General features: G+C 39.3%; 1 protein-coding gene across 2 annotated transcripts in view; it reads right to left on the reverse strand.

Annotated features, from left to right (window-relative positions):
- The window catches only part of DTWD2 (DTW motif tRNA-uridine aminocarboxypropyltransferase 2), a 107,456-nt gene that overhangs the window by 37,551 nt on the left and 57,810 nt on the right, over nucleotides 1-12,095 (reverse strand). For both annotated transcript variants that reach the window (XM_087741798.1, XM_087741799.1), the window contains exon 4: nucleotides 7,110-7,299. In XM_087741798.1, coding sequence (XP_087597924.1) covers nucleotides 7,110-7,299 — 190 coding nt within the window. The remainder of the gene's footprint in view (nucleotides 1-7,109; nucleotides 7,300-12,095) is intronic.

Below are 12,095 nucleotides of genomic sequence, written 5' to 3' on the forward strand. Positions count from 1 at the left end.
CCCTTGTTCTCGTGGGGGACTTCAACTTACCAGATGTCTGCTGGAAATACAATACAGTGGGGAGGAAACAGTCTAGGAGGTTCCTGGAGTGTGTGGAAGAGAACTTCGTGACATAGCTGGTGAGGGAGCCAACTAAGGAAGGCACCCCCCTGGACCTCTTGTTTGTGAACAGAGAAGGATTGGTGGGTGATGTGATGGTTGGAGGCCCTGTTAGGCATAGCAGTCATGAAATGATAGAGTTTTCAGTTCTTGGAGAAGGAGGGGGATCAGTGGAACTGTTCCCTTGGACTTTCAGAGGGCAGACTTTGGCCTGCTTAGGAGCCTGGTTGACAGACTCCCTTGGGAGGCAGTCCTGAAGGGCAAAGGACTCCAGGAAGGCTGGACATTCTTCAAGAAGGAAGTCTTAAAGGCACAGGAACAGGCCGTCCCCATGTGCTGAAAGATGAGCCAGTGGGGAAGAAGACCGGTCTGGCTGACCAGAGAGCTTTGGCTGGAACTCAGGAATAAAAGGAGAGTTTATGACCTTTGGGAGAAGAGGCAGGCCACTCAGGAGGACTACAAGGATGTTGTGAGGTTATGCATGGAGAAAATTAGAGGGGCCAAAGCCCAGGTAGAACTTATCTGGCTACTGTGGTAAAAAACAATTAAAAATGTTTCTACAAATACATTAGCAACAAAAGGAGAGCTAAGGAGAATCTCCATCCTTTACTGGATGTGGGGGGAAACATAGTGACAAAGGATGAAGATAAGGCTGAGGTACTTAATGCCTTCTTTGCCTCAGTCTTTAATAATACAACAAGTTGGTTTTGGGGTACCCAGCCCCTGAGCTGGAAGAGAGGGATGGAGAGCAGAATGAAGCCCCCATAATCCAAGGGGAAATGATTAGCAACCTGCTACACTACGCAGACACACGCAAGTCTATGGGGCTGGATGGGTTCCACCCAAGGGTACTGAGAGAGCTGGCAGAAGTGCTCACCAAGCCACTTTCCATCATTTATCAGCAGTTCTGGCTAACTGGGGAGGTCCCAGTCGACTGGAGGTTAGCAAATGTGACAGGAAGGGTCAGGAGCATTTGGGGAACTACAGACCTGTCAGCCTGACCTCAGTGCCGGGGGAGGTTATCTTGAGTGCCATCACACGGGATGTACAGGACAACCAGGGGATCAGGCCCAGTCAGCATGGGTTTATGAAAGGCAGGTCCTGCTGGACTAACCTGATCTCCTTCTATGACAACGTGACCTGCTTAGTGGATGAGAGAAAGGCTGCGGCTGTTGTCTACCTGGACTTTAGAAAAGCCTTTGACACCGTTTCCCACAGCATTTTTCTGGACAAAAAGTGACTGCTCATGGCTTGGACAGGCATACTTTTTGGTGGGTAAAAAGCTGGCTGGATGGCCAAGCCCAGAGAGTGGTGGTGAATGGAGTTAAATCCAGTTGCCGGCCAGTCACAAGTGGTGTTCCCCAGGGCTCAGTACTGGGGCCAGTCCTGTTTAATATCTTTATCAATGATCTGAACGAGGGGATCAAGTGCACCCTCAGCAAGTTTGCAGACGACACCAAGTTGGGTGGAAGTGTTGATCTGCTGGAGGGTAGGAAGGCTCTACAGAGGGATCTGGACAGGCTGGATCGACGGGCCGAGGCCAACTGTATGAGGTTCAACAAGGCTCAGTGCCAGGTCCTGCACTTCAGTCACAACAACCCCATGCAACGCTACAGGCTTGGGGAGGAGTGGCTGGAGAGCTGCCTGGCAGAAAAGGACCTGGGGGTGTTGGTCAACAGCTACCTGAACATGAGCCAGCAGTGTGCCCAGGTGGCCAAGAAGGCCAATAGCATCCTGGCTTGTATCAGTAATAGTGTGGCCAGCGGGACCACTGAAGCGATCGTCCCCCAGCACTCGGCACTGGTGAGGCTGCACCTCAAGTACTGTGTTCCGTTTTGGGCCCCTCACTACAAGAAGGACATCGAGGTGCTGGAGCATGTCTAGAGGAGGACAACGAAGCTGGTGAAGGGTCTAGAGCACAAGTCTTATGAGGAGCGGCTGAGGGAGCTGAGGTTGTTTAGCCTGGAGAAGAGGAGGCTGAGGGGAGACCTTATTGCTCTCTACAACTACCTGAAAGGAGGCTGTAGCGAGGTGGGGGTCGGTCTCTTCTGCCTAGTAACAAGTGATAGGACGAGAGGCAACGGCCTCAAGCTGCGCCAGGAGAGGTTTAGGTTAGATATTAGGAAAAACTTCTTCACCAAAAGATTAGTCAGGCACTGGAACAGGCTGCCCAGGGAAGTGGTTGAGTCCCCAGGTATTTAAGGCATGTAGATGTGGTGCTTGAGGACATGGTTTAGTGGTGGACTTGGCAGTGCTAGGTTAATGGTTGGACTTGATGATCTTCAAGGTCCTTTCCAACCTAAACCATTCTATGATTCTATGGACCTCTGCTCTCAATCATTATCTTTTATGACGCCTAAAATTTCAACCATGGATTCTTTCATTCTTGCCATAAGATCAAATCACTCAGATAACCCAAAAGGCCTAATAGATTATGTACTTCTGACAAAAACCAAAAAGTTGAAACCATTTGGATTTTGAAAAGAAAAGAATTTTAAGGAATTTATTTTTAACATTGAGTTCTTCCATAATGATAACGTACAGACCAGATTAATAACTTCACTTCTGTCCCCCAGAGGCTTGCTGCAATCAGAAACAGGTGAGGCAGAATTTGGGTGACTAGTAAGTCAGCAGGGTGTATTTTGTTCATAGATATGTTTCTTGTCAGGTGTTTCTGACAGGCACCTCAGGTGATGTGACCAAATTAATTTATTTGTAATAGAGAAGGTTAAATAAGAGGAGAAGTTATCCTGAAGTATTATTCATTTTCTGCATCTTATTTACTCAATGCTATGCTTGGCAGGTTAAAACAAATATTTTTAGTTCTACACATAATACAGATTCTTTTTATGCCCCTGCATTTACATTATGAATATATAAACTTTTACTCTTTGGAACAGTGCAGTTTTGAGCTTAAAGAACTTTTCCACTATTGGACAAAACTGTTACTCAATGAACTCCACTGGTTTACGCATGGCTAAGTATCTTCTTTACACTCTTTTCAATAAAAGTATGGTTCAAAGGCAAAGTGGAACTAGAAAACTGGGAATAAAATTCCAGTATGAAGTTGTTTAAAGAAGGTATCAGGAAAATACTTTATTTCCAATACCTTTCCCATATGGAAATAGGACTTCACCCCATGTTACTTAATTCCCTTGATTATTCTCAAGTTATCTGTTGTAATCAACCACTGTTTCACTAGCTGGTTAGCTCCTGGTTTATTTTTCTCAGCAATAATGTGTAAGAGTGAAGCAGAGAGAAGTAAGTGTTAATAAGAAATAAAGTTAAATGAGACAAACATCATTACCAAAAAAATCAGGTACCATTGCAAAATTACATGCAAAATATTATCTTTTTTCTAAACAAAGAAATATTGTCAATTTCTTTCAGGTTCAGCTATTTTTATTTCAACAGGTCATTAGAATCTAAATTTAACTTACATGCTAACAACTGATTAAAGAAAAATCAAATTTTGTAATTTACAATACAGGATAAGAAATAGGTTCTACCACAGCAATTATTATTAGGAAATAGCAGTAATCTAAGCTGAGTAAGTGACAGCCCAGAAGCTACTCTCAACACCATAATGAAAGAGAAATTGAAGATTATGCTATCTAGAAGAAGAGACAGATAACAAAATGGATTATCTACACACAGTCCTCTTTCATATCATAACACTACTGATCTGATCTGCCAAAAACACTGACTGCAGACAGACAGAGGTAGTAGTTAAGTGCCATAAAGCAGCAATCACCTGGAATATGCTCAAATAACTGATCTTCTAAAAATAAAAATCCACTACTGAAGACAGACTAACTGTCAGCAGAAAAAAAACCTAAAACAATGATCAGGTTTCAGCTTTATAGAGGAAGACAGCATGAACTTCAAACAAAATTGAATTACACACAACAGAAGTAAATAACTTAAGTCAGTTTTAAAATGACTGGACAACAAAACACCTTTAAAAAATGTGTAATACACCTCCGTTTGTTCCAGGTTTTGCAGATTACCTGTCTTACATGTACCCACTGACAGGAAGTTCTGTCAGCAGCAAGCACGTAAGAAAAGGGAAGCAAAAAGGGAGGCCATCTAGAACACCCAAACTACTCCCCAAGTTAATTTTCAAGAAAGGGACACTAATGAAGAGTAAAAATTAATAGAAAAGGGCCATTGTGGAATAGTGGGCTGGAGTTTAGCTGCAACCATCAGATCTTATCTTCGAAGATATTAGTCTGATTCTGCCAGCTTTAAAAAAAAAAAAAAAAGAGAGAGAGAGGGGGGAAAAGAGGGAGACGAGGGAGAAAATAGAAAGAAGAGAGAAAAGAGAGAAAACAGAAAAAGAGAGACAATAGAGAGAAAAGAGAGGGGAAAAAAGAGAGGGGAAAAAAGAGAGGGGAAAAAAGAGGAAGCTGCAAAGGAAGAGGAATAATTAGTGGTTTTGGCTAATAAAGCTAAAACTATTTTTGCAAGTTTTAAAAGGTACAGACAAGAATGATGACCAATTTTTTTCCTGTACCTACCCCTCCCTCCAACTGAATAGATTAGGAAAAAGTGGTTTCTTCTGCTTTTTCTAACTCAGGAATACACTCTGCAATTGAGAATAGCCAGTTTACAGAATTTGTGATTTTTGACTTTTGCCATTTTTTTAATTTGGTAGGGCCCAAATAAAGAGATTATGAATGGAAACACTTTCTCACTTAAAGGCAAGTCATGTATCTTTTGTCAGGTGCCTCAGCGTATGACAATATTCTGCAGAATTTGAAATGGATTGCAGTGAAATAAATTTCATAAAATGTATTCATAAAGTTGCATTTAAATTGAAATATACTGAAATGAATCCCATAAGTTCCTAGATGTAAATTCCATCTGTTTCACCATCTTCCTCTGAAGGCCAAAATAATTGGACTAAAACCTAGAGTCTACTCTTCTGTTTCACTTACACCAGTATAACCTAATTGCTATACTATAGTAAGAACCTAAAAGCAACTCCCAGATTTCATATAAAACAGATTTCATCCCCTAAAGCAAACTACTTATAAGACTTACAGTAGCTCTTTTTTTGAATTAGCAGCATGTTGACTAACATTACTGCATTTAAACTATTCTAACATCATAGTCAAAAGGCTTTGGTTTTTAAGTTTGCAAATTGCCATCTTCTCTTCCCTCCTGAAGTGGTAGTCATCTTTTCACTGATCAAAAGGTGATCCAATGACAAAGACAACTTTTTCCATTAGTAAAACTGTTGGTATTAATACTTTTTCTACAATATACTTTCAATAATGCCCCTGAATGAAAATGGCAGCTTTGTCAACAAATTACACCTGGACAAAAATCCTAGTCTTATTGAGATACTTAAGAAATATAAATAAAATCTTTGTTTATACCACCCAGTGGGCGGTATTTTTTATACACATTGGAAAACTTCCCTCTAAGACATACTATTATAACAATATATGGGTAGAAATATCTTACAGGCATCATACCATCTACAAGAACCCAAGTGACCAGGACAAAATTCTGCCCCAGTTTGATCCATAGCAAAACTGTTCCTATATGTGATTTTGGACAGCCAAATGGAGCTAGCTGATGGAAACAAATATTTCAGAACACTCACATGTTTGTGAATTCACACCAAATGCTTGCAGTCCCCAGAAGTTTCAAAAAAGCACAATAAATGAGGAACTGCAAACTAGTTATAAACTAGAACAAACACTGGAGTTAAGACAGCTACTTACACAAGAGCTGCGTTCATTGCATTTGACAGTTCAAAAGGGCCAGAGGTCCTTCATCCCTGCAGGAGCTGTGTGCTCTGCCACACCCCTGCTCCCTACCAGTATGACTGTAGGGGAACTGGTGAGGAGCAAAATCAAGAATCTCATTCTAAGAATCAACACAAGAGGACACCTAAAGCAATGGCAGTGCTAAACTTTAGACAGCAATTTGCCTTCCAAACAAATTGAAACTTATAGTATTACAGACAAGTTCCAGCCACAGAAGAAATGTAATGGTTTGACCAGTTTTTCCATGCTCTATTGACAAGCATACGACAAAACTACAGAACCAAAAAGTTACATTTCCTTTCAAAGACTTATAAAGAATCCAACCAGTAACATTTCCCAACCGCTGGATTTAGAAGTTGGTTATGAATGATGTACAATGCAGATGCAAAACTGCAGTGCACAAAATTAGAGCTTTTCCTAGAAAATCTGTAGATTGAGCATTTAACTCAGACACACCATTGTAGTACATAAAGAAATGCTGCCTGGTGTGTTTATATGACGTAAATATAAATGAGTTTAATCCAATAACAGGAGAAAAACTTAATAACAGCAACTGAGTCACACAAGATTAAGTTTTACCTTCAAAACTTACATTCAAGAACCCTGTGCCAAAGCCACACTCAATTACCAACTAAAAAATTTCTTGAAAAGTATCGTCATACCGTTCTCAATGCAGCAACAGGAGCCTATGTCCACTGATGTCATTAACATTGTATTACAATCTAGGGTATTTTCATTAGGGCAGGGACAGCTGTAATAATTGTATAACCACAGCTTAAGCCTTATTGGCATTTCAGGTGGGTGTGTGTTGATGTTCTTAAAGAAAACAAAAAAAAAACACAACCCACCAACCAAAAAAACAACCAAAAAAACCAACAAAACCCCCAAACCACATGTGACCAGTATTTATTCTGTGTAAATTATAAGGAACATTTGCCAAAAGTCAGAAAGTCATTAATATGGTGGAGACCAAATATGCGGGAAAGAGTTTGACACTTTCATAAGAGGCTACAAAATTCTACTTTCAGCTTTCCTGTTACTGCAATGCAAAATACTTATGCAGGGGAAAAACATGCTTATTTCATTGTATAATATGAATTATATGAATAAAGATTTCCATGATTTTCATCTTCACAAAAACACTCCCTTCTGGCTGGTCAGAAAGCAAGCATCTATGAGACACACTTAGAAGTTTTATTTTACATATATATATTCACATATTTTACTCACCTGCTTGGGAAGCTGGAAGAGAGAATTTTTGTAAAATATATCTTTAGCCTGACTCCATGTTCCATCAATGATGATCATAACAGATGGACTAGAAGACATCACAGCAACTTCTTCCAAATTGGTTGCTTCAGCTCCAGGATACAAAATTAGAGTACTGGGATTTCTGCACACTGTTGCTAATTCAGGATACCTTCAATGCACAGACACACAAAATGACAATAATTATTAAAAGTTTTCACGACAAATACATACTTCCAGATATTCCAAGTTACTAACTCCCACTCATCATCTCCAAATTTTACTTAATTTTCAAAAAAAGTCCATTGCTCAGCTACCACTTTCTCTTTTGAACACCTCAAAAGTTGTTGTTTCTCCCTCAGCTCCTAAGGGTGGAGGGGAACCACCCACAAAAGTAATCAATGAAAGCTTGATAAAGCAATATATCAGGAATATTTTCCGACATTTTAATTATTAAGTCTCTAATGTCTATTTGAACGAAAGACGTTCTGAATTGTTTACCAAAATTTAACATATGGATTCTAGAAAAATTTGTTCAAGCACTTGGCACAAATATACAAGGTTCAAAATGGAATGATTGTAGTATATATAAAGAAAATCAGCAATTCATGGTCCACATCTACAGCATATTTTTGAAAATTTTACCATCTCGATTTTTTTTTTTTAATTAGTACATCTATAGTTACAGTCCCCAAACTTGTACATTCTCTTCTTCCTTCCTGTTGGCTTCTACATTTGACAATGGTACCGGAGGAATAACTACTGTCTATTAAGTGTTCACTTAATGTACATGGAAATTCCTGAAGTTTTTGCAGGACACCACTGTAAGTTAGTTTATAAAAATCTACGAAAGGCATTGTCATTTAAGTAGTATTGGAAGCCTCAAAAACCACCTTGTCAAGCAGGCCAATAAGGAAGAATCTGAGAAAAAGCTGGCCTTGTAACAAAGACTGCATTACTTGTCTTGAATTAATTTCAGCCGTATCATCATGTACTCTTCAGAATCACTTCAATCAGAAAGCAGGAAGAAATACAAAGCAAGGGCTGGCTGGCTGAAGCATGTGGCAAAGAATAAGAAATTAATTCTGCCTAATACCTCACAGGTCATAAAGAGTAACTGATGCGGTAGGAGGAGAAGAGCAATACAGCGTGTGACTATTTGCGCTCTAAAGTGGAAAGGGAAGCTAGTACAGATTATCAGAGAAAATAAAGTGTATTGGAACGAGGTTAACAATAGCCAGCACACAAAGTGGGCTCTCTGTGCTACCTATCAAGAACCATCAGGTGCAAGAGCATGGACACACACACAGGCAGGATGTAGATATGTAAGTTCACACTGAGAAATTCCTAATGCCACTGTGACCCCACAGCTTTCAAGTCCCAGGAGTTAGGCACCGGCACCACTTCTCCAAAAATCAATCAAGAATCTCCTTTCTTAAGAGAGGAGGGAAAAAAAAAAAAGGTTAGGGAAGAAAGAAATGGTTAATAATGGGTTTTGAGTTAATATATACTAGGTGTACTTCAAATCTGTGCATTCCATTATCACTCTCTGGGGATACATGTGAAAACAATTTTATCAGTGTTATGTTCAGGCAGAATTGCAGTGCCTAAGACATTGAGATCCTGAGTTTAAGACTCATATAGGACCATATGGGAAACATCGGAAATTAAAGAGGAACTGAATTCAGCATACCAGTAAGCCCAGAGCTAGTATTCCAATATTTGACCATCCTCACCCCCCCGAGCAAACAGTCCAGACTGGTTCAACACTACGTGGTTCATTATTGTCAACATTATTTACTAAAAGAAAGTAATGATCTTCTTTTCCAAAATGAACAGTAAAAGAAGTGTAAATAGAGACAGAAAATCTGTAAGGTAAGTGTGGCAAGTAGAATTACATGGAAACTTCTCTGCCCACCATTTTTTTAAACCTTACTTACATTATAGTAATTTGGTATCACTTTAGTTTAACCAAGAGTCATGCTACACAAAATCAAAACCAAGGGGGTATCTCACTACAAGCTACCTAGCACTCAAGGTTTAAATCTAGAAAATTGGTCATTATTTTCAGATATTTGCCTTGAGAACCCAGCTCCTTGAAGAGCAAAGTATCCTGATTCTGGGATAGCAGAGCTTTCAAATCATTAACATCTCTCAGATGATAAAAAAAAAAAATAATAAAATAACGAATTCTTAAAACTAATCCAAAACCATGATTATCAAGCACTACAATCTCATATTATGAACACTACAACTGAAGTCTTAGTCTTTGAAATATGACTCAGTTGAAAGCAATGGTTTTAATGCATACTCATCTAACAATTCCAGTTATTTCAGTTTACAGCAGTTTATATGCAAAAGCAAAGACAGGGGGTGATTCAAACAAATTTTGTAAATTTCTTCCACAAATTTAACCTGGGATTTGAGTGCTGATTATGCATACACTGCCATAAGAACTCAACACTTTACAAATTAGTAGGAGTTGCTGCTATCTTCAGAGTTTACTATCCACAGACTTAATCCTAGAGTGACACTGAGCACATGCAGAGAGCTATTTAGTACTCTTTCTTTTCATAGGAACAGGTTCTCAGAAATACATGCTGTGCAACCCCTTCTAGGTTATGGTTCATACTGACAGTCACAGTCCACATTAGTAGCTTTATCAAAACCTGTTAATTCCATTCATAAAACACACTTGTTCTTCCTTCCTTAGAGTAGCACAGGAGAAATGAGCTAAATATAAACACCTAATGATTTGCTTAGAAAGGGATATAGTTTGTATAAAACAAGTTAAAAAAATTTTTGTACGCGTTTTTATACAGGTACATCCTGTTAATTCCACTGCAGGTTTTGTATTTGCTGGGTTTTAAGGCTTTGCTTCCTGTTAGTTGTTGCTGATACATAGTGCAATTAGACTTTTTCTACTCACATACTACCACCATTAAGAATTTGTCCCCCAAAATAGTTTTTATGTACATCCTTCAGATGCATTAATTAGATCTGTGAAAGGAATTAAAAGTCTCAGTGGAAGAGTGAATTTGTATCTGGTAAATAAAAATGAATCTGTTAACTGAAAAAATTGATATGGCATTTAAAAGGCAAGTACATATCAACAATACCACTTTTCACAGCCACTTAGCAAGAATATGCTTCCGATGTGCTTGCTTTGGGTAAACACTCTAATACAGTATATTTAACCACACATTACTTCTGAAATAGTGCTATAGGACATGATTTTCTCTACAAAAGTCAGATGTTTTTAAAGGAAACTTATAGGAAACAATTGTGAAAAAACAGCCATTTCACTATAATGCTGAAACAGAGCTGTTGCCTGCTGAGCTCTTTTGAAAATCCAATTGACACCCTATGGTACAAGGTTTTTTTTCCCATATAAGCTTTCACTTGTATGCTTAAGCTTACTACAGCATATAAGTAAAAGGACTAGGAATTAGATTTCACCTTCACAGAGCTTTACTTCTAAAAGTAAGTGCATATAATCTTGCTATAAAAACACATTCAAACAATGTTAATATTGATTTTTTTGAATACCAATAATTTATTCTATTGTTTAAGTACAAGAGTGATTTGGGACAAATAGTATGGCTTATTAAAAATACAGGAGACAATTTCATTAAGGCTGATGTTTGTATTCATGATGACTCATGAAATATTAACAGATATATGCCAGTTTTGAAACCCTCCTCAGAGCCACAGCAGAAGCTCCTTGCTCAGTCCTGTGCTACCCAGGAAAATGTATTTTTGCTTTTTATCCCTGCCTAAATTTCCCCTGCAAAACAAGGGTACAGTAAAAAACTCAGTACCAGGTCAGCTGGCAGTCCAGACTGTCTTGTTTAGAATGATTAGACAGAAATTTCAGGCCACACACCAGATCACTGCACTGGGAGGCAGATAAGCAACTTCTTAGCAAGACACATCTCTGGTCTCAAGTCCTCCAAACTGCTAAAAGCTGAGAGAGGAATTGGGTAAGTCTCATCAGGCTTGTAGCCACTCTTCTGTGAGCCCTGTCCTTTGGGGTGGTTTTTGTTTGTTTGTTACTTTTAAATTCAAGCTGCTTTTATTTAAATTCAGGAAAACAATTCTGTAGTCCAGCTAGACTTGCATATGTGGGGGAATTAAACCCAACAGAAACACAGAGGTAAATTAGGAGCAGAAGGGCAAGTTAGGATAAGCACAAGGACAAGCTAGGAGCACAAGCACAAACAGTCACACCAGAATAAGCTAGTCCAAGCTGAAGGACTGAAGGAACAGCTGAGTACGATGATGGAAGAATTTCACACTGCAGCTACCCACAGTCAGAAACACAGTCTTCTTGCTCTTCTTGCCATCTTGTGACATACAGTAGCACACAGTTTCACAGCATTTGTAACTTCGAACATGGCAAAAATACAACGTGCCTGTCATCAAGACAAGTAGCTTTGGCAGTGCAGATGCAGAATGAGGGGGGGATGTTTGTGCTGGGGGCAGCAGTTGCTGTAGACAAGATAGCTGGACCACATGCCTCACAACAAAGCTTTGTTTATGAAACGTCTCCACAAATGAGTTTGCCCACTAGTCTATGACAGCCTGGATTCAGGAACAATTCAGTGAAAGACGTTCCTCCTTTAATTGTATCTCTTCTCCCCAGTGTTCAGAACATCGACATTTCCTGCCATCTTTGAAACCCCAACTTTATCTGCAAATACTTGAATGTGACTGTAGCCCAATACCAGCAGACACGTCAAAGACAATGTCAAGGCTGGGTATGGTAAAGGGGCACAGCAGTAAGCCCAAGAGGCTAAACTGGGAGGGGAAGAAAAGGCTGAAGAGCAGTGTGGTTGCTGGTCAGTGTCAGAGACTACTTTAAGTTCCATCTTATTCCACATCATAGTCCTAGATCTTTACATAGCACTTTTGTAGAAGCCTTTTTTAGTGTGAAGCATGACTCACTTCAGAGAATTAAGGGGGACT

The sequence above is a fragment of the Nipponia nippon genome, unplaced genomic scaffold (assembly GCF_047370975.1).
Source record: "Nipponia nippon isolate SJK-2023a ecotype South Korea unplaced genomic scaffold, ASM4737097v1 scaffold_8, whole genome shotgun sequence".
NCBI lineage: Eukaryota > Metazoa > Chordata > Aves > Pelecaniformes > Threskiornithidae > Nipponia > Nipponia nippon.